A 23,403-nucleotide genomic window follows, 5' to 3' on the forward strand; every position below is an offset into this window, starting at 1 on the left:
CTTGTGTTTTAGGTTATTGTCCTGCTAAAGGAGAATTAATCTACCAGTGTCTGGTGGAAAGCAGACTGAACCAGGTTTTCCTGTGCTTAGCTCCATTCTGTTTATTTTTTTATCCTGAAAAACTCCCCAGTCCTTAACGATTACAAGCATACCCATAACATGATGCAGACACCATTATTATTGAAAATATGGAATGTGGTACTTAGTAATGTGTTTATTGGATTTGCCCTAAACATAACACTTTGTATTCGGGACAAAAAGTGAATTGCTTTGCCACATTTTTTGCAGTATTACTATATTGCCTTGTTGCAAATAGGATGCATGTTTTGGAATATTTGTTATTCTGTACAGGCTTCCTTCTTTTCACTCCGTCAATAATTTTAGTTAGTATTGTGGTGTTACTACAATGTTGTTGATCCATCCGCAGTTTTCTCCTAACACAGCCATTAAACTGTCACGATTGGCATTAAGGTGAAATCCCTGAGCGTTTTCCTTCCTTTCCCGCAACTGAGTTAGGAAGGACGCCTGTATCTTTGTGGTGACTCGGTGTATTGATACACCATCAATGTAATTAATAACTTCACCACACTCAAAGGGACATTCAATGTCTGTTTTTTATACCCATCTACCACTAGATGCCCTTCTTTTTTGAGGCATTGGAAAACCTTCCTGGTTTTTGTGGTTGAATCTGTGTTTGAAATGCACTGCTCGACTGAGGGACCTTACAGATAATTGTATGTGGGGGGTACAGAGATTAAGTATCTATCAAAAATCATGTTAAACACTAGAATTGCACACAGAGTGAGCCCATACAACTTATTATGTGACTTGTTAAGTACATTTTTACTCCTGAACTTATTCAGGCTTACCCTTAAAGAAAAGATTGCAGTTTTGAAACTGCAGTAAATGTGCAGTAACTGATGTCGAATGTGGTATTTTGTATGCAGTAATTGCAGAATAACTACAGTGAACTGCAGTTATAATGCACTCTAACTGCAGTTTCACTGCAAAATTACTGCAGTAAAAAAAACTGTGTTATTTTGGACACAGTAATTGCAACATACTGCAGTTATACTGCACTCTAACTGCAGTTACACTGCAGTGTACGGCAATATTTTTCGTAAGGGAATTGCCATAACAAAGGAGTTGAATACTTACTGAATCAAGACATTTCAGCTTTTCATTTTTTATTAATTTGTAGAAATTCCCCAAAACATAATTCCACTTTGACATGATGGGTTATTGTGCTTATTCTAGTTACAAAACATCTACATGTAATCAATTTTAAATTAAGGCTATAACACAACAAACGTGGAAGAAGTCAAGGGGTGTGAATACTTTCTGAAGGCACTGTAAATGGTGTGTAGCATTTTGCAAGAATACTCAGTTCTTCAAACACATGGTGGTAGGATATTCTTGAAGGCTATATTAATATGTCAATGACCGAATGAGTAATGTCATTTAGTAGCCTAATGTCATTACTCATTATGATGTTCGATACATTCCGGCGGGTTACAGTGGCATACTTTGTATCAGTCAAATTCTCGCGATAGTTAAGACTGCCTAATCGCACGACTTGTTTCTTCCTGGATCTTCCTCTTTTGCAAGTTAAGAAGAACGTTTGGACTACTGATTCGAAGCAAGATTTCCAGGTCTTATATCATTTTTGCTACATCGCATTGTCATGAACAATGAATGTATATTTTTCACTAATGAACTGAATAGCTGTTGCATTTGCAGAAATCGCAGTTCCATGCTTCAGCCCGCTGTATTTGCTAGGCTCAGTTACTGCATGTTAAATGAATCGAGATCACAAGTGTGATACAAAATCTAAAACTAACGCTGCAAGAATGCATTAGTTTTGTGAGGAAATAACACTGGGAACAATTAAATGATATTTATTCGCACCAGAGACTGCAATAGACTATAGCTAGGCCATGCGAGTTAAAAATGGGGGCACTTGACCTCTTGTATACAACCATAGGTCTAAAGAGCTCTTCAGTGCAGGGTTGCCAGGTCCTACTAAAATCTGCCCAGAAGGTCTGAAAACTAGCCCAATATTTTTTTCACAGGAAGAGAGTTGCCACATTTATCCAATAAAGCCTTTTTCCATAATGTTATTGAGCGAATTAAGAACAAATATCGACGTCATTTAACGACAGGCTAAGAAGCAACATTTGGTTTAACATCAAAATAATAATTATTGCGAGTTTAAGAATGTCGCAAGAGAATATAAATCACCCTTATTAAACTTGCCAGGTAATTTTCCATCAATGGATGTCGATTTAACTTGTTTTCACTGCAATGATTAAGCAATACGAACTCAAGGAGGTGTGGTATATGGCCAATTTACCACAATTAAGAGTTGTTCTTAGGACCTTTTTTTTGTCATTCCTAGCACAGCTTTCAACCTATCAGTATGCAGGGCTCAAACCACCCAGTTTATAATTATTAATAAATCCTGTTTGCGCATGTGCATAACTATAGATAAATATGATAGGAGAGTTTGAATGATCTAAGTTGGACAGAGGACCTCTGTGCAAGAAACACTTGGACGAACTTCAAAAAACGAATGTTAGGCTATTTTCTGTCAATGGTGCTGTTATTATGTGCCAGATGTTAAGACTACAAACCATTATAAAAACCCTCTTAGGCCTCGCTCCCCCTGTCTGAGATATCTACTGCAGCCCTCATCCTCCACATACAACACCCGTTCTGTTAAAGCTCCCCAAAGCACACACATCCCTGGGTCGCTCGTCTTTTCAGTTCGCTGCAGCTAGCGACTAGAACAAGCTGCAACAAACACTCAAACTGGACAGTTTTATCTCAGTCTCTTCATTCCAAGACTCAATCATGGACATTCTTACTGACAGTTATGGCTGCTTTGCGTGATGTGTTGTCTCTACCTTCTTGCCCTTTGTGCTGTTGTCTGTGCCCAATAATGTTTGTACCATGTTTTGTGCTTTTACCATGTTGTCATGTTGTGTTGCTCCAAAGCTGTGTTGTCATGTGTTGCTGTCATGCTATGTTGTCTTAGGTCTCGCTTTATGTAATGTTGTGTTGTCTCTCCTGTCATGATGTGTGTTTTGTCCTATATTTTTATTTAATTTATTTTTAATCCCCCGTCCCCGCAGGAGGCCTTTTGCCTTTTGGTAGGCCGTTATTGTAAATAAGAATTTGTTCTTAACTGACTTGCCTAGTTAAATAAAAAATATCCTATTTGCAAGATGTACTTGTCATTTCAATAGGGTAGGCTACTGACTAAAATCTAGTTTTATAATTGCAATTCAACTTTGCCAAGGTTTGCTGAGCTAGATGCAGGTAGCCTATAGGCCAACATGCCGAAGTCCACAATGAAACTGACATTAAATCAGTTTAATGCGGTTATCCCCCTCTTCAAAGGGGGGGACACCCTTGACCCTAACTGCTACAGACCTATATCTATCCTACCCTGCCTTTCTAAGGTCTTCGAAAGCCAAGTCAACAAACAGATTACCGACCATTTCGAATCCCACCACACCTTCTCCGCAATGCAATCTGGTTTCAGAGCTGGTCATGGGTGCACCTCAGCCACGCTCAAGGTCATAAACGATATCGTAACCGCCATCGATAGGAAACAATACTGTGCAGCCGTATTCATTGACCTGGCCAAGGCCTTTGACTCTGTCAATCACCACATCCTCATTGGCAGACTCGACAGCCTTGGTTTCTCTAATGATTGCCTCGCCTGGTTCACCAACTACTTCTCTGATCGAGTTCAGTGTGTCAAATCGGAGGGTCTGTTGTCCGGGCCTCTGGCAGTCTCTATGGGGGTGCCACAGGGTTCAATTCTTGGACCGACTCTCTTCTCTGTTTACATCAATGATGTCGCTCTTGCTGCTGGTGATTCTCTGATCCACCTCTACGCAGACGACACTATTCTGTATACTTCTGGCCCTTCTTTTGACACTGTGTTAACAACCCTCCAGGCGAGTTTCAATGCCATACAACTCTCCTTCCGTGGCCTCCAACTGCTCTTAAATACAAGTAAAACCAAATGCATGCTCTTCAACCGATCGCTGCCTGCTCCTGCCCGCCTGTCCAACATCACTACTTTGGACGGCTCTGACTTAGAATATGTGGACACCTACAAATACCTAGGTGTCTGGTTAGACTGTAAACTCTCCTTCCAGACTCACATCAAACATCTCCAATCCAAAGTCAAATCTAGAATTGGCTTCCTATTCCGCAACAAAGCATCCTTTACTCATGCTGCCAAACATACCCTTGTAAAACTGACCATCCTACCAATCCTCGACTTCGGTGATGTCATTTACAAAATAGCCTCCAAAACCCTACTCAATAAATTGGATGCAGTCTATCACAGTGCCATCCGTTTTGTCACCAAAGCCCCATATACTACCCACCACTGCGACCTGTACACTCTCGTTGGCTGGCCCTCGCTTCATACTCGTCGCCAAACCCACTGGTTCCAGGTCATCTACAAGACCCTGCTAGGTAAAGTCCCCCCTTATCTCAGCTCGCTGGTCACCATAGCAGCACCTACCTGTAGCACGCGCTCCAGCAGGTATATCTCTCTAGTCACCCCCAAAACCAATTCTTCCTTTGGACGCCTCTCCTTCCAGTTCTCTGCTGCCAATGACTGGAACGAACTACAAAAATCTCTGAAACTGGAAACACCTATCTCCCTCACTAGCTTTAAGCACCAGCTGTCAGAGCAGCTCATAGATTACTGCACCTGTATATAACCCATCTACAATTTAGCCCAAACAACTACCTCTTTACCTACTGTATTTATTTATTAATTTATTTTGCTCCTTTGCACCCCATTATTTCTGTCTCTACTTTGCACTTTCTTCCACTGCAAACCAACCATTCCATTGTTTTTTTTTAGTTTTTATTTTACTTGCTGTGTTGTACTCACTTCGCCTCCATGGCCTTTTATATTTTTATTTATTTATACATATATTTGTTTGCCTTCACCTCCCTTATCTCACCTCACTTGCTCACATTGTATATAGACTTATTTTTTTTTTCACTGTATTATTGACTATATGTTTGTTTTACTCCATGTGTAACTATGTGTTGTTGTATGTGTCGAACTGCTTTGCTTTATCTTGGCCAGGTCGCAATTGTAAATGAGAACGTGTTCTCAATTTGCCTACCTGGTTAAATAAAGGTTAAATAAATAAATAAATAAAAAAAATGTGGAGAATGATACATTTAAGATAGAGCAGTGACCATGATCACAATTGATCACTTCAAATTTATTTAACTAAACATGACCATTAATAATTGCATAGATACACAAGGCTACAACAACTGAAGTTATGGGCTATTTATTAAATACGTTTGCCAGCTCCAAGTAGGCTACACAAGTTGAACAAATTGATTTGCAATGACTCCAGTGATCTCATAATTTCAACATATTTATTGTATCAAATGGTAGGCTACAGTAGCCTACAATGGCATATACATGAATCGCCTATTTGATGGCCAACAGATGCAAATGTATCATTCTACACATTTTAATGTCAGTTTCACGCGAGGGAGTTCCGTAACTACCATTTCAAATATCCACTCGCTCAGCGCTCCAGACCCTAGAACTGAGCATGCGTAAAAACCTTCGTTTTTCCAAAGGAAAAGTCGACATTAGAATGCAGTTTACTTTAAACCACCTCTGAACGAATTTATCTAAAGAGCTCTAGTTTTCCAATGCTTTGTCGACGCTATGTCAGTTTTAGCGCGTTAATATGTTTTATGGAAAAGGGGGTTGAAATAGGTGTCTCCGTAATAGCCTACCAACAACTGGTAAAATTTGTCACGATGTGCGCGCATACTGCTCTGTCTCAGTGTGCGCGCATACTGCTCTGTCTCAGTGTGCGCATACTGCTCTCGCAAACATCCTCTTAAAGCACACACCCCTCCGGCTCTTCCCTTCCTCACTCAGTAACAGCCTGCTCACTGCCTGATAGTCAACAACAGCAGGTCACAGTGAAATATGGATTTTTTTTAAAAGAGAAACGCCATGGCGGCCGCGCTGCAATTTAGAAGTAGCTCAAAAACCAGAAACCCACGAACAACACATTTTCACCCGCGACATCGTTTTCAAAGTAGCCCAATTTGACCGGAAAATAACAAACATGGCAACCCTGTTTGAGTGTGCACCTGTGTAGTCATACCTATTCATATGAAAGAAGTGTGTCGAGTTGCTTTCTATCTCTGTTTTGCTGCTGGTCTCAATCATGGAACTATCCACCAACCAAATAGTTTTCCCTTCAACAAAAGATTGCAGTTTTGAAACTGCTGTAGAAGTGTAGTAACTGCAGTCGACTGTGGTATTTTGGACGCAGTAATTTCAGAATAACTTCAGTTACTCTGCAAAATTACTGCAGTAAAAAAAACGGTAATTTTTGATGCAGTATTTGCAGAATAATGCAGTTATACTGCACTCTGACTACCATCTTTTTTTACTAAGGGATGTTTTTCCAGTACTGGAATAGCTCATAACTAATAAATGATGTGTAATGTAGTAATTCTAAAATATGATATTCTGCAGGATTAAAACCCCAGAGACCCAACCATTTCACTATGTCAGCACTGAGCGGTAAGGTCCAGACGGTGTTGGGTGCGATAGAACCCGACCAGCTGGGTAGAACCATGACCCACGAGCACCTGACCATGACCTTTGAGTGCTGCTACTTCTCTCCGGCCCCGGGGGACGAGACTGTGGCCCAGGCCCCCATCCAGATGAAGAATCTATTCTGGCTGAAACAGAACCCTTACAGCAGGTAAACTCCCCTCCATATGTATTTCGACAGTGAAGCACATTTTTATTTCATTTGGGTCTATACTCCAGCATTTTAGATTTGAGATAGAATGTTTCATATAGGGTGACAGTACATAATGTCAGCTTTTATTTGAGGGTATTTTCATACATATCTGTTTTACTGTTTATAAACATAAAGTGCTTTCATTTCTAGTCTCCCCATTTGAAGAAGTCATCATTATTTGGACAAATTCACTTAGTTTAATAATGTAGTCAAAAGTTTAGTATTTGGTCCCATATTCTTTGCACACAATGACTACATCAGGCTTGTGACTACAAATTGTTGGATGCATTTGCAGTTTGTTATGGTTGTGTTTTGGATTATGTTTTGCCCAATAGGAACTGAATGATGAATAATGACTTCATTTGGGAGTCAATTTTATTGTAAGTAAGGATAGATATTTCTGAACACTTCTGCATTCATGTGGATGCTATCAGGATTATGGATAGTCGTGAATGATGAGTGAATAATGATGAGTGAGAAGGTTACAGAGGCACAAAGATCATACCACCCCTCAAAATGCTAACCTTGCCTGTTATTGATAATGGTGAGAGGTTAGCATGTTTTGTTGTAGCCTCTGTTATTGATAATGGTGAGAGGTTAGCATGTTTTGTTGTAGCCTCTGTTATTGATAATGGTGAGAGGTTAGCATGTTTTGTTGTAGCCTCTGTTATTGATAATGGTGAGAGGTTAGCATGTTTTGTTGTAGCCTCTGTTATTGATAATGGTGAGAGGTTAGCATGTTTTGTTGTAGCCTCTGTTATTGATAATGGTGAGAGGTTAGCATGTTTTGTTGTAGCCTCTGTTATTGATAATGGTAGGAGGTTAGCATGTTTTGTTGTAGCCTCTGAACGGCGTCTCACTCATTATTCATGATTTGTGAAAAGATGGCGCCGAAGAACATGGCTAATGTTTTACATTCTCCCAACCAATTGTGCTATTTTATTTTTTTTGCGTTTTGTGTAACTTGTTTTTTTTAAACTTATTGTGTACATAATGTTGCTGCTACCGCCTCTTATGACCGAAAATAACTTCTGGACATTATAAAAGAGATTACTCAACATGGACTGGAAGAAACTTTTTCCTTTAATGAGTCCGACGAGAAGGATATCCTGCTTTCACTGGAACAGGCCCAGATCCACGCCTTTTGCGTGAAGAAAAGACGCCGGAAAAGGGGCCGCAGATCGGGAATCCTTCTGAGAATCCGAAGGCGAGCGAGAAAACTCCCAATGCCTTCCATTCATCTTGCTAACGTGCAATCATTGGAAAATAAAATTGATGACCTACTACTAAGATTATCCTACCAACGGGACATTAAAAACTGTAACATCTTATGTTTCACCGAGATGTGGCTGAACGAAGATACGGACAACATAGAGCTAGCGGGATTTTCCATGCACTGGCAGAACAGAGACGCTTCCTCTGGTAAGACGAGTGGTGGGGGTTTGTCTTTTTGTCAATAACAGCTGGTGCGCAATGTCTAATATTAAAGCAGTCTCAAGGTATTGCTCACCTGAGGTAGAGTACCTTATGATAAGCTGCAGACCACATTATCTACCAAGAGAGTTCTCATCTGTATTATTCGTAGCCGTCTATTTACCACCACATAACGAAGCTGGCACTAAGACCGCACTCAACCAACTCTATAAGGACATAAGCAAAGAAGAAAATGCTCACCCAGAAGCGGTGCTCCTAGTGGCTGGGGATTTTAATGCAGGCAAACTTAAATCATTTTTACCAATTTTTTTACTAGCGTGTCACATGTGCAACCAGGGGGGAAGAAATCCTAGACCACCTTTACTCCACACACAGAGATGCATACAAAGCTCTCCCCCACCCTCCATTTGGCAAATCTGACCATAATTCTATCCTTCTGATTCCTGCTTACAAGCAAAAACTAAAGCAGGAAGTACCAGTGACTCGCTCAATACGGAAGTGGTCAGATGACGCGGATGCTACACTACAGGACTGTTTTGCTAGCACAGACTGGAATATGTTCCGGGATTCATCCAATGGCATTGAGGAATACACCACCTCAGTCATCGGCTTCATCAATAAGTGCATCAATGACGTCATCCCCACAGTGACTGTACGTACATGTCCCAACCAGAAGCCATGGATTACAGGCAACATCCGCATCGAGCTAAAGGCTAGAGCTGCCGCTTTCAAGGAGCGGGAGACTAATCCGGACGCATATAAGAAATCCCGCTATGCCCTCAGACAGACCATCAAACAAGCAAAGCCTCAATACAGGATTAAGATTGAATCGTACTACACCGGCTCTGACGCTCGTCGAATGTGGCAGGGCTTGAAAACTATTACGGACTACAAAGGGAAACCCAGACGCGAGCTGCCAGGTGATGCGAGCCTACCAGACAAGCTGCCTTTTTATGCTCGCTTCGTGGCAAGCAACACTGAAGCATGCACGAGAGCACCAGCTGTTCTGCATGACTGTATGATAACGCTCTCGGTAGCTGACGTGAACAAAACCTTTAAACAGGTCAACATTCACAAAGCCGCTGGGCCAGACGGATTACCAGAACGTGTACTCAAAGCATGCACGGACCAACTGTCAAATCAAATCAAATGTATTTATATAGCCCTTCTTACATCAGCTGATATCTCAAAGTGCTGTACAGAAACCCAGCCTAAAACCCCAAACAGCAAGCAATGCAGGTGTAGAAGCACGGTGGCTAGGAAAAACTCCCTAGAAAGGCCAAAACCTAGGAAGAAACCTAGAGAGGAACCAGGCTATGAGGGGTGGCCAGTCCTCTTCTGGCTGTGCCGGGTGGAGATTATAACAGAACATGGCCAAGATGTTCAAATGTTTATAAATGACCAGCATGGTCAAATAATAATAATCACAGTAGTTGTCGAGGGTGCAGCAAGTCAGCACCTCAGGAGTAAATGTCAGTTGGCTTTTCATAGCCGATCATTTAGAATATTTCTACCGCTCCTGCAGTCTCTAGAGAGTTGAAAACAGCAGGTCTGGGACAGGTAGCACGTCCGGGGAACAGGTCAGGGTTCCATAGCCGCAGGCAGAACAGTTGAAACTGGAGCAGCAGCACGGCCAGGTGGACTGGGGACAGCAAGGAGTCATCATGCCAGGTAGTCCTGAGGCATGGTCCTAGGGCTCAGGTCCTCCGAGAGAGAGAAAGAAAGAGAGAATTAGAGAGAGCATACTTAAATTCACACAGGACACTGGATAAGACAGGAGAAGTACTCCAGATATAACAAACTGACCCTAGCCCCCCGACACATAAACTACTGCAGCATAAATACTGGAGGCTGAGACAGGAGGGGTCAGGAGACACTGTGGCCCCATCCGATGATACCCCCGGACAGGGCCAAACAGGAAGGATATAACCCCACCCACTTTGCCAAAGCACAGCCCCCACACCACTAGAGGGATCTCTTCAACCACCAACTTACCATCCTGAGACAACTGTCATGTCTTCACTGACATTTTCAACCTCTCCCTGACCGAGTCTGTAATACCTACATGTTTCAAGCAGACCGTCATAGTCCCTGTGCCCAAGCGAAGATAACCTGCCTAAATGATTACCGCCCCGTGGCATTCACGTCGGTAGCCATGAAGTGCTTTGAAAGGATGGTCATGGCTCACATCAACAGCATCCTCCAGGACACCCTAGACCCACTCCAATTCGCATACCGCCTCAACAGATCCACAGATGACACAATCTCACTCTCACCTGAACAAAAGGAACACCTATGTGAGAATTATTATTTGACCATGTTGGTCATTTATGAACATTTGAACATCTTGGACATGTTCTGTTATAATCTCCACCCGCCACAGCCAGAAGAGGACTGGCCACCCCTCATAGCCTGGTTCCTCTCTAGGTTTCTTCCTAGGTTTTGGCCTTTCTAGGGAGTTTTTCCTAGCCACCGTGCTTCTACACCTGCATTGCTTGCTGTTTGGGGTTTTAGGCTGGGTTTCTGTACAGCACTTTGAGATATCAGCTGATGTAAGAAGGGCTATATAACTTGATTTGATTTGATTTGCTGTTCATTGACAACAGCTCAGCGTTCAACACCATAGTGCCCACGGAGCTCATCACTAAGCTAAGGACTCTTAGGGACTAAACACCTCCCTCTGCAACTAGATCCTGGACTTCCTGACGGACCGCCCCCAGGTGGTAAGAGTAGGCAACAATAGGTCTGCCACGCTGATCCTTAACACTGGGGCCCCTCAGGGGTGTGTACTTAGTCCCTGTTCCCTCACGACTGTGTGGCCAAACACGACTCCAACACCATCATTAAGTTTACTGACGACACAACAGCCTGATTACCGACATCGATGAGACGGCCTATAGGGAGGTTAGAGAACTGGCAGTGTGGTGCCAGGACAACAACCTCTCCCTCAATGTGAGCAAGACAGCTGCACCATCGAGAGCATCTTGACCGGTTGCATCACTGCCTGGTATGGCCACTGCTCGGCATCTGACCGTAAGGCGCTACAGAGGGTGGTGCGAACGGCACAGTACATCACTGGGGCCAAGCTTCCTGCCATCCAGGACCTATTTCGGTGTCAGAAGAAAGTTTAAAAAATTGTCAAAGACTCCAGTCACCCAAGTCATAGACTGTTCTCTCTGCTACCATACGGCAAGCGGTACCGGAGCGCCAAGTCTAGGACCAAAAGCCTTCTCAACAGCTTCTACCCCCAAGCCATTAGACTGCTGAACAATTCATAAAAATCGCCATAGGACAATTTACATTGACCCCCCCTCCCTTTTGAACACTGCTGCTACTCGCTGTTTGTTTGTTACCTATGCATAGTCACTTCACCCCCACCTACATGTACAGATTACCTCAACTAGTCTGTACCCCCGCACACTGACTCGGTACCGGTGCCCCCTGTATATAGCCTTGTTATTCTTATTGTGTTACTTTTTATTTTAGCCTACTTGGTAAATATTTTCTTCTTCTTGAACTGCACTGTTGGTTAAGGGCTTGTAAGTAAGCATTTCACGGTAAAGTCTACACTTGTTGTATTCAGCGCATGTGGCAAATAAAGTTTGCTTTGATTTTGATTTTATTCATTCATGATTTTTCTTAACCATGGCATTATCAGGATTAATTTAGAAGTGTTCAGAAACATCTCATCTTCTCATTTAGAAAGGAAATTACTCCAGTCATAGGGCTCTATAAAATTACTCCAGTCATAGGGCTCTATAAAATTACTCCAGTCATAGGGCTCTATAAAATTACTCCAGTCATAGGGCTCTATAAAATTACTCCAGTCATAGGGCTCTATAAAATTACTCCAGTCATAGGGCTCTATAAAATTACTCCAGTCATAGGGCTCTATAAAATCGGTTTTATTTTTTGACTGATTCCGTTTTTTCACAAATTCTGTTTTCTCCGTTGAATTTTTCCAGGTTTCCGTTCATCAGTTTGTCAGTTTTTCGATGTCAAAATCACACTTTTTTGAAGAGTAACTTTTATGAAGAAAATTAATAACATAATCGAAAACCAGATGTCTTAGTTATAGTTAAACAAGTCGATTCCGGTCTTCATTTTGACAGTTCATTACAAAAGTGATAGATTTTGGTCTTTCAGTAGTAGATCTAGCTCTTTTTGCCCCTAGCGGTTCAACTCTACCATTGTCTTCGTCCTCTCAAGGGAGGGGTTCGGTATGAAATACACTCCCTTCTAGATGTGCTGGGTGGTACCACCTCAAGCCTTACTATAAAAGTAGGCGACAGCACGCCTTATTTGGCAATGGTCTTGGTAAGTATAGTGTGCCAATATATTTTGCATGATGCTTTCTTGAATAGACTATTGAAGTTATACAAAATTCAAAAGGCAGTAAGTCACATTTCCTTATATGACAAAATTCAACGTTTCATACACATTATGTGCTTTTCCGAAATAGAAAAAATGTAAGCTTTGAGGATTATACATTTATATTTGTAGCTACACCATTTTAACAAGAAATAGATGACAATGGTGGTCATGACAACTTGGCTCATAGTTCAATGGTTGTGAGTTATTAAAAAAAAAAAAAAAACTTTATTTAACTAGGCAAGTCAGTTAATTAAGAACAAATTCTTATTTACAATGACAGCCTAGGAACAGTGGGTTAACTGCCTTGTTCAGGGGCTTTTTACCTTTTTTTTTTACCTTGTCAGCTCGGGGATTTGATCTAGCATCCTTTTGGTTACTGGCCCAACGCTCTAACCACTACCTGCCACCCCAATCCCACATGGGGCAGATATATATTTTTCTCATCATTTTCGTCCCCAGCCCCCACACTTCTAATTGTGAAAACTGATGAAAGCATACCTGTGAGCAGGGCTGGATTAAGAAATCATAGGTGCTTAGTTTAGTTTTTTTTATAGCTTTTTTAATACCACACAAATGTCCAAAATGAGTGGCTACTCTGACTGACAAACTGAGATCAATCTGGTCTTGAATTAAAAAAAAAAAACAATAGCCCAGTCAACGAACCACAGATTGTACATACTAGGAGGAAATACACTACCATTCAAAAGTTTGGGGTCACATAGAAATGTCCTTGTTTTTGAAAGAAAAGCATATTTTGTCCATTTAAAATAACATCAACTTGATCAGAAATACAGTGTAGACATTGTTAATGTTGAATATGACTATTGTAGCTGGAAACAGCAGATTTTTAATGGAATATTTACATAGGCGTACAGAGGCCCATTATCAGCAACCATCACTCCTGTGTTCCAATGGCACGTTGTGTTAGCTAATCCAAGTTTATCATTTTGAAAGGCTAATTGATCATTAGAAAACAATTTTTCAATTATGTTAGCACAGCTGAAAACTGTAGTGCTGATTGAAGAAGCAATAAAACTGGCTTTCTTTAGACTAGTTGAGTATCTGAAGCATCAGCCTTTGTGGGTTCGATTACAGGCTCAAAATGGCAGAAACAAATAACTTTCTTCTGAAACTTGTCAGTCTATTTTTGTTCTGATAAATGAAGGCTATCCCATGCGAGAAATTGCTAAGAAACTGAAGATCTCGTACAACGCTGTGTACTACTTTTTTCACAGAACAGCGCAAACTGGCCCTAACCAGAATAGAGAGAGGAGTGGGAGGCCCCGGTGCACAACTGAGCAAGAGGACAATGGGCCTCTGTACGCATATGTAGATATTCCATTAAAATCAGCTGTTTCCAACTACAATAGTCATTTACAACATTAACAATGTCTACACTGTATTTCTGATCAATTTGATGTTATTTAAATGGTCAAAAAATGTGCTTTTCTTTCAAAAACAAGGACATTTCTAAGTGACCCCAAACCTTTGAACAGTAGTATATTTATATATTCTTATTCCATTCCTTTACTTAGATTTGTGTGTATTAGGTATTTGTTGTGGAATTGTTAGATATTACTTGTTAGATATTGCAGCAGTGTCGGAACTAGAAGCACAAGCATTTCACTAAACTCGCAATAACATCTGCTAACCATTTGTATGTGACCAATAAAATTTGATATACACAAGAAACTGTTGAGCGTGAAAAACACAGCAGCGTTGCAGTTCTTGACACAAACCGGTGCGCCTGGCACCTACTATCATACCTGTTCAAAGGCGCTTAAGTCTTTTCTCTTAACCATTCACCCGCTGTATGGCACACATACACAATCCATGTCTCAATTGTCTCGAGGCTTAAACATCCTTCTTTAACCTGTCTCCTCCCCTTCATCTACACTGATTGAAGTGGATTTAACAAGTGACATAAATAAGGGATCAGAGCTTTCACCTGGATTCACCTGGTCAGTCTGTCATGGAAGGAGCAGGTGTTTTTTAATGTTTTGTACGCTCCGTGTAGTCTAGCACCCTAACAGCAAGTAGTCTATATAACCTGTACAGCAGGCAGATTTCTAGAACCATACAGCAGGTAGTCTAGCACCTTTACAGCAGGTAATCTAGAACCTGTACAGCAGGCAGTCTGGAACCTGTCCAGGCTGAAGCCAATCGACAAATCTCTGTGTCCCTGTAACAATCTTCTTCAGCCATGAGAACCTGCTGCTGCTGCAGGAGACCAATGCTGTGCGGGAAGAGCTGCATGAGTACCGAAAGGCAGGAGGTGGAACCATCGTAGAAAACACTACCCAGGGTATCGCCCGGGATCTGCCCTGCCTCAAACAGCTGTCCAAGGATACGGGCGTCCACATCATAGGAGGGGCGGGGTACTATGTGGACGCCACCCACTCTGAGGCCACCAGGAAGATGACCGTGGAGAAGGTGGGGGAAGTTTATGGTAGTTTGTGTCTGTGTGAAGGTATACTGGCTCATTTGTAGAAGCCCTGTCTCAGTCAAATGTACCCAAGTGGCTTTGGTCAGCTGTCTCCCACCTGAGGGAGCTATGGCCAGTTTGTGTCCATTCTCTGCCACTACTTCCTCTGACTAACACCCTACTTCTCTCTCCAGCTCACAGACATCATCATCAGTGAGGTTCTCCACGGGGCGGATGGGACCGAGATCCGCTGCGGTGTGATTGGAGAGATCGGCTGCAGCTGGCCAATCACGGACAGCGAGAAGAAAGTGCTGCAGGCCACTGCACACGCTCAGACCGAGCTGGGCTGCCCAGTCATCATCCACCCAGGACGGAACCCTGGTGCACCGGCTGAGATAGTCCGTCTCCTGCAGGAAGCTGGAGGTGACATCAGCAAGACCGTTATGTCACACCTGGATAGGTGAGAGCTTTCATTCAGGGCCCAGAGTGGACTGGAGGGGTGGCAGGACTTTTTTTCCCCTGGTCAGTCACATGGTCAGGAAAAAGTCAGAGGCCTACATGGGTTTATAATATAGTATAAACAATTATACTTATAAAGCAAGCTTCTACAGTGCATTCGGAAAGTATTCAGACCCATTGACTTTTTCCACATTTTGTTACGTTACAAAGCAACAAAAAAAAAGTTTAATATCACATTTTCATAAGTATTGAGATTCTTTACTCAGTTCTTTGTTGAAGCACCTTTGTCAGCGATTACAGCCTCGAACCGTCTTTGTTATGACGCTACAAGCTTGGCACACCTGTATTTGGAGAGTTTCTCCCATTCTTCTCTGCAGATCCTCTCAAGCTCTTGTCCCGAAGCCACTCCTGCGTTGTCTTGGCTGTGTGCTTAGTGAGTGACTTCTGTCTGGCCACTCTACCATAAAGGCCTGATTGGTGGAGTGTCCTTTTGGAAGGTTCTCCCATCTCCACAGAGGAACTCGGGAACTCTGTCACAGTGACCATCGGGTTCTTGGTCACCTCCCTGACCAAGGCCCTTTTCCCCGATTACTCAGTTTGGCCGGGCGGCCAGCTCTAGGAAGAGTCTTGGTGGTTCCAAATCCATTTAATAATGATGGAGGCCACTGTGTTCTTGGGCAGCTTCAATGCTACAGAAATGTTTTGGTACCCTTCCCCAGATCTGTGCCTCGACACAATCCTGTCTCGGAGCTCTACGGACAATTCCTTGGATCTCACGGCTTGGTTTTTGCTCTGACATGCACTGTCAACTGTGGGATAGACGCGTGTGTCTTTCCAAATCATGTCCAATCAATTGAATTTACCACAGGTGGACTCTAATGAAGTTGTAGAAACATCTCAAGGATGATCAATGGAAACAAGATGCACCTAAGTTAAATTTCAAGTCTCATAGCAAAGTGTTTGAATACTTCTAAGGTATTTCTGTTTCTAATTTGTTATACATTTGTAAACATTTCTAAACCTGTTTTCGCTTTGTCATTTTGGGGTATTGTGTGTAGATTAGATTTAAAAATAAATCTATGTTAGAATAAGGCTAACAAAATGTGGAAAAAGTGAAGGGGTCTGAATACTTTCCGAATACACTGTAATTGTTCAGGAATGTGTTAAGGCGTATTGTGGAGAATTTTAATCTGCTGATGCCTCAAAGATAGCTTCAGTGATGAGTGACTAAATTATTCATGGTTTTTTTCCTAACACAGGACCATATTTGACAATGGAGAGCTGCTGGAGTTTGCAAAGATGGGGAGTTACCTGGAATACGACCTGTTTGGAACAGAGATGCTGAACTATGCCTATAACCTGGAGGTGGACATGCCCAGTGACAGCCAGAGAGTCAAGGCGTGAGTGCTCTTTGCTACCAAACTACCTACTAGACAACTGCAGCTAAACTAGGTCAATTTGGTTGTCTGTATCTACTTCACGATACTTTACCAAGCGTAAAAAGTTAAATAATGCCCATGGATCTCTTTTGGTGTGTGTGTGTGCATCAAATCAAACCTTATTTGTCACATGCGCCAAATACAACAGGTGTAGACCTTACCGTGAAATGCTTACTTACAAGCCCTTAACCAACAATGCAGTTCAAGAAGGAGTTAAGAAAATTTATACCAAATAAACTAAAGTTAAAAAAATTATAAAAAGTAACACAATAAAATAACAATAACGCGGCTATATACACAGGATACCGGTACCGAGTAAATTTTCCGGGGGTACAGGTTAGTCGAGGTAATTTGTACATGTAGGTAGGGGTCAAGTGACTATGCATAGATAGTAAACAGCGAGTAGCAGCAGTGTAAAAACAAATGGGGGGGGGGGGGGGGCAATCTGAATAGTCAGGGATGCCATTTGATTAATTGTTCATCATTCTTATGGCTTGGGGGGTAGAAGCTGGACCTAGACTTGGCGCTCCGGTACTGCTTGCCGTGTGGTAGCAGAGAGAACAGTCTATGACTTGGGTGACTGGAGTCTTTGACAATTTTTTTTACTTTCCTCTGACACCGCCTAGTAAATAGGTCCTGGATGGCAGGAAGCTTGGCCCCAGTGATGTACTGGGCCGTTCGCACTACCCTCTGTAGCTCCTTACGGTCAGATGCCGAGCAGTTGCCATACCAGGCGGTGATGCAACCAGTCAGGATGCTCTCGATGGTGCAGCTGTAGACATTTTTGAGGATCTGGGGACCATTGCCAAATCTTTTCAGTCTCCTGAGGGGGAAAAGGTGTTGTTGTGCCCTCTTCACAACTGTCTTGTTGTGTTTGGACCATGATAGATCTATGGTGATGTGAACACCAAGGAACTTAACTCTCCCTGTTGATGTTAATGGGGGCCTGTTCGTACCGTCTTTTCCTGTAGTCCACGATCATCTCCTTTGTCTTGAACACATTGAGGGAGAGGTTGTTGTCCTGGCACCACACTGCCAGGTCTCTGACCTCCTCCCTATAGGCTTTCTCATCGTTGTCGGTAATCAGGCCTACCACTGTTGTGTCATCAGCAAACACGTTGGAGTCGTGTTTGGCCACGCAGTCATGGGTGAACAGGGAGTACAGGATGGGACTAAGCACTCACCCCTGAGGTGCCCCAGTGTTGAGGATGAGCGTGGCAGATGTGTTGTTGCCTACTCTTACTACCTGGGGGTGGCCAGTCAGGAAGTCCAGGATCCAGTTGCAGAGGGAGGTGTTTAGTCCCAGGGTTCTTAGCTTAGTGATGAGCTTTGTGGACACTATGGTGTTGAACGCTGAGCTGTAGTCAATTAACCACGTTCTCACATAGGTGTTCCTTTTGTCCAGGTGGTGTGGAGTGCTGTCCAAGGACAGTGTGGTGTGCGATTTAGGTTGCGTCATCTGTGGATTTGTTGTCGCGGTATGCGAATTGGAGTGGGTCTAGGGTATCTGGGATGATGCTGTTAATGTGAGCCATTTCAAAGCACTTCATGGCTACCGACGTGAGTGCTACTGGGCAGCTCGCGGCTGGGTTTCCCTTTGTAGTCTGTAATAGTTTACAAGTCCTGCCACGTCCTACGAGCGTCAGAGCCGGTGTAGTAGGATTCAATCTTAATCCTGTATTGACACTTTGCCTGTTTGATGGTTCGTTTGAGGGCATAGCGGGATTTCTTGTAAGCGTCCGGATTAGTGTCCCACTCCTTGAAAGCGGCAGCTCTAGCCTTTAGCTTGATGCGGATGTTACCTGTAATCCATGGCTTCTGGTTGAGATATGTATGTACTGTCACTGTCGGGACAACGTTGTCGATGCACTTATTGATGGTATACTCCTCAATGCCATTGGATTAATCCCGGAACATTTTCCAGTCAGTGCTACCAGAACAGTCCTGTAGTGTAGCATCCGCGTCATCTGACCACTTCCGTATTGAGCGAGTCACTGGTACTTCCTGCTTTACATTTACATTTACATTTAAGTCATTTAGCAGACGCTCTTATCCAGAGCGACTTACAAATTGGTGCATTCACCTTATGACATCCAGTGGAACAGCCACTTTACAATAGTGCATCTAAATCTTTTAAGGGGGGGGGGGGGGGGGGGGTCAGAAGGATTACTTTATCCTATCCTAGGTATTCCTTAAAGAGGTGGGGTTTCAGGTGTCTCCGGAAGGTGGTGATTGACTCCGCTGTCCTGGCGTCGTGAGGGAGTTTGTTCCACCATTGGGGGGCCAGAGCAGCGAACAGTTTTGACTGGGCTGAGCGGGAACTGTACTTCCTCAGTGATAGGGAGGCGAGCAGGCCAGAGGTGGATGAACGCAGTGCCCTTGTTTGGGTGTAGGGCCTGATCAGAGCCTGAAGGTACTGAGGTGCCGTTCCCCTCACAGCTCCGTAGGCAAGCACCATGGTCTTGTAGCGGATGCGAGCTTCAACTGGAAGCCAGTGGAGAGAGCGGAGGAGCGGGGTGACGTGAGAGAACTTGGGAAGGTTGAACACCAGACGGGCTGCGGCGTTCTGGATGAGTTGTAGGGGTTTAATGGCACAGGCAGGGAGCCCAGCCAACAGCGAGTTGCAGTAATCCAGACGGGAGATGACAAGTGCCTGGATTAGGACCTGCGCCGCTTCCTGTGTGAGGCAGGGTCGTACTCTGCGGATGTTGTAGAGCATGAACCTACAGGAACGGGTCACCGCCTTGATGTGAGTTGAGAACGACAGGGTGTTGTCCAGGATCACGCCAAGGTTCTTAGCGCTCTGGGAGGAGGACACAATGGAGTTGTCAACCGTGATGGCGAGATCATGGAACGGGCAGTCCTTCCCCGGGAGGAAGAGCAGCTCCGTCTTGCCGAGGTTCAGCTTGAGGTGGTGATCCGTCATCCACACTGATATGTCTGCCAGACATGCAGAGATGCGATTCGCCACCTGGTCATCAGAAGGGGGAAAGGAGAAGATTAATTGTGTGTCGTCTGCATAGCAATGATAGGAGAGACCATGTGAGGTTATGACAGAGCCAAGTGACTTGGTGTATAGCGAGAATAGGAGAGGGCCTAGAACAGAGCCCTGGGGGACACCAGTGGTGAGAGCACGTGGTGAGGAGACAGATTCTCGCCACGCCACCTGGTAGGAGCGACCTGTCAGGTAGGACGCAATCCAAGCGTGGGCCGCGCCGGAGATGCCCAACTCGGAGAGGGTGGAGAGGAGGATCTGATGGTTCACAGTATCGAAGGCAGCCGATAGGTCTAGAAGGATGAGAGCAGAGGAGAGAGAGTTAGCTTTAGCAGTGCGGAGCGCCTCCGTGATACAGAGAAGAGCAGTCTCAGTTGAATGACTAGTCTTGAAACCTGACTGATTTGGATCAAGAAGGTCATTCTGAGAGAGATAGCAGGAATTTAGTTTTAGTTTTTCCTTGTAAGCAGGAATTAGGAGGATAGAATTATGGTCACTTTACCAGATGGAGGGCGAAGGAGAGCTTTGTATGCGTCTCTGTGTGGAGTAAAGGTGGTCCAGAGTTTATTTTTTTGATTTTTTTCCTCAGGTTGCACATGCTGGTGGAAATGAGGTAAAACGGATTTAAGTTTGCCTGCATTAAAGTCCCTGCATTAAAGTTTGCTAATGGCCTTATACAGCTGGTTGAGTGCTGTCTTAGTGCCAGCATCGGTTTGTGGTGGTGAATAGACAGCTACGAATAATATAAATGAGAACTCTGTTGGTAGATAGTGTCGTCTACAGCTTATCATGAGGTACTCTACCTCAGGCGAGTAATACCTCGAGACTTCTTTAATATTAGACATCGCCCACCAGATGTTATTGACAAAAAGACACACCCCCCTGCCCCTCGTCTTACCAGACGTAGCTTCTCTGTCCTGCCGATGCAGGGAAAATCCCGCCAGCTCTATATTATCCGTGTCGCCGTTCAGCCACGACTCGATTAAACATAAGATATTACAGTTTTTAATGTCCCGTTTGTAGGATAGTCTTGATCGTATTTTATCCATTTTGTTTTCCAATGATTGCACATTGGCCAATAGAACGGATGGTAGTGGAGGTTGACTCACTCACCTACGAATTCTCCGAAGGCAGCCCGACATTCGCCCCCTTTTTCTCCGTCTTTTCTTTACGCAAATGACAGTGATTTGGGCCCGTTCCCGAGAAAGCGGTGTATCTTTCATGTCAGACTCATTAAAGAAAAACATCTTTGTCCAGTTCGAGGTGAGTAATCGCTGCTCTGATGTCCAGAAGTTATTTTTGGTCATAAGAGACGGTAGCAGCAACATTATGTACAAAATAAGTTACAAACAATGCGAAAAAACTAACAAAATAGCACAGTTGGTTAGAAGCCCGTAAAACGGCAGCCATCAACTCCAGCGCCATTAGACTTGTGTGTGTGTGTGTGTGTGTGTGTGTGTGTGTGTGCGCGTGTGTGCGCCTGTGCCTGTGTCTCCCACCCTCTCTAGCTTGGCGTTCCTGGTCCAGGAGGGATATGAGGACAACCTTGTCATTGCCCACGACATCCACACCAAGAACCGTCTCACCAAGTACGGAGGGCACGGCTACTCACACATACTGAAGAACATCGTGCCCAAGATGCTGGGGAGAGGGATCAACCAGACCCAGGTGGACAAGATCCTCATAGACAACCCCAAACGCTGGCTCACATTCAAATGAAGGATCAGAATCAGATCACCCAGAATATAGAAAGGCTGCTCCATAGGCCTTTATCCTTTGCAACAGCTACTGAACTCAGAGTAAAAAAAAAAATAAAAAAAAAAAAGGGTTTAGAAATGTTTTATTACTTGCAAATTTCCAAATGCAATTGACCTCAGAAGTTGACACTTTATTCTTGCTACTTGTCTATGATTTACTGAATTAAAGTGTGCTATTGAGAGGTAAACAAGGAAAAAACCTTGGATTGAACACTAACAACATTCTGATAGCTGAGTGAGGAGTAATGTTAAATCAAATATTTTTATTTGTCACACAATACTAGCCATGACTGAATCAAAGCTTCAATTAATGTTTGTGATTAATAATTAATACTGTAAGCAAATAAATTAAACCATCCAGTTAGAAAATAAGTCGTAGACTAAATCTAAATGTGGTGCCAATATACACAGAAACCAAATGTCATTTAACAAGACAAAGCGACAGTTTCTGCCCCAAACAAACTCAAGGACATGGACTGCACATCGTCTGCACCTGGTGCTCTACTCATAAATATGGTGCTTTCCGTTCTGACTAGTTTTAGTGAAAGCCATAGGAGCTTTGTTTGTAGTAATGACATTTAACAAAGATTCTTTGTGAAAAGTAGTAACATTGTTCCCGTTTAGATTTAATTTTTTTATTGCTAAAAGATATTGGGGTACCAAAAGTTTTCTTTATTAGTATGCTTGTTAGATGAGTTTTCGTGATGTCACACTGTGACTGGGTGGCTATAGGAGGGGATCTGGTTGGCTTGTAGGTTGTGATGTCACCCAATGGGTTCCTATGGGAGGGAGCTGGTTGGCTGGTAGGTCATCCTGAAGGACATGGTCTTCCCTTCTGAGAACAGGTGGCATCACAGAGGGACTTCACCACATGAGCAACAGCATCACAGCAGACAATACATAACCATTATGTCACTTTAAGACAGTGTGTGATAGGATTTAAAAAGTCAGGGAGTAGGAGTGTCTCTTTTTTTTCTGATACTTCACCAAATCGAACATCATGGTAGCCTGCCATTCTAGAGGAAAATGTGACCCAGGAATATTTTCTTACCATTTTTAACGCTCTGCTAAAATTAGAACTGACCTGTTGATTTTTTACATGAATACTGTACCAAAGTCATTAAAATTGGTTTTGATTTATTTTCTCTAGTGGCATGTTTTTCTTCCATCTAATGAATCATTTCCATTTCAAATACTGGCTGTAGGCCTAATTAATGTTAGTGAAGTAGCACTTAATTCATTTCCCAGGAAAAGGTTGAATTGGACTGTGTATGATGATAATGATAGCTCTTTTACACGAATGCAGTAGTCTGATAAAGCAGTAGGAATAGATCAGCACTGCAGTAGGATGCAGATAGAAACACACCAAACGTTACTTCATACAGTGTAGTTTTAATCACCTCTGAGTATTATATCCTACTCTATAGACTAACGTGAACTGAGATGCGTTACAAGACCAATTGAAATGAATTGATTAGTTGACCCAATGTCAAAAGCCATGAACAGCAATGAAGCATTAACACCATTCCTGTTTAACCTGCATTAATATTGGCTTATACACATGAAACGCTCACTCATCACCTTCCTTGTTTCCACGTGTCCAAGTTTCTGTATTGGACATTGTATAATTTGGAGATTTTATGCACAAAACTAAACGTCCATTTTAATGTTAATTTAAAGGTTCACT

At 43.1% G+C, this 23,403-nt stretch overlaps 1 protein-coding gene across 1 annotated transcript; it reads left to right on the plus strand.

Moving 5' to 3' along the window:
* The first annotated feature begins 1,487 nt into the window (after positions 1-1,487).
* On the plus strand, positions 1,488-22,856 carry LOC139559712 (N-acetyltaurine hydrolase). Its single transcript, XM_071375944.1, has 6 exons — positions 1,488-1,652; positions 6,560-6,791; positions 14,843-15,074; positions 15,261-15,526; positions 16,785-16,925; positions 21,468-22,856. Exons 2-6 carry the CDS (start codon positions 6,592-6,594, stop codon positions 21,676-21,678), a joined length of 1,050 nt encoding a protein of 349 aa, XP_071232045.1. The 5' UTR covers positions 1,488-1,652; positions 6,560-6,591; the 3' UTR covers positions 21,679-22,856.
* Positions 22,857-23,403: the final 547 nt, after the last annotated feature.

This window comes from Salvelinus alpinus, chromosome 30 (assembly GCF_045679555.1).
Source record: "Salvelinus alpinus chromosome 30, SLU_Salpinus.1, whole genome shotgun sequence".
In the NCBI taxonomy this organism is placed as follows: Eukaryota; Metazoa; Chordata; class Actinopteri; order Salmoniformes; family Salmonidae; genus Salvelinus; species Salvelinus alpinus.

Bases quoted from the DNA above. Each gene is read 5' to 3' on its own strand.
- LOC139559712 (XM_071375944.1), top strand. From the start codon at position 6,592: ATGTCAGCACTGAGCGGTAAGGTCCAGACGGTGTTGGGTGCGATAGAA. The intron at 15,075-15,260 runs GTGGGGGAAGTT...TTCTCTCTCCAG, and splicing joins GGAAGATGACCGTGGAGAAG to CTCACAGACATCATCATCAG. The intron at 16,926-21,467 runs GTGAGTGCTCTT...CACCCTCTCTAG, and splicing joins GACAGCCAGAGAGTCAAGGC to CTTGGCGTTCCTGGTCCAGG.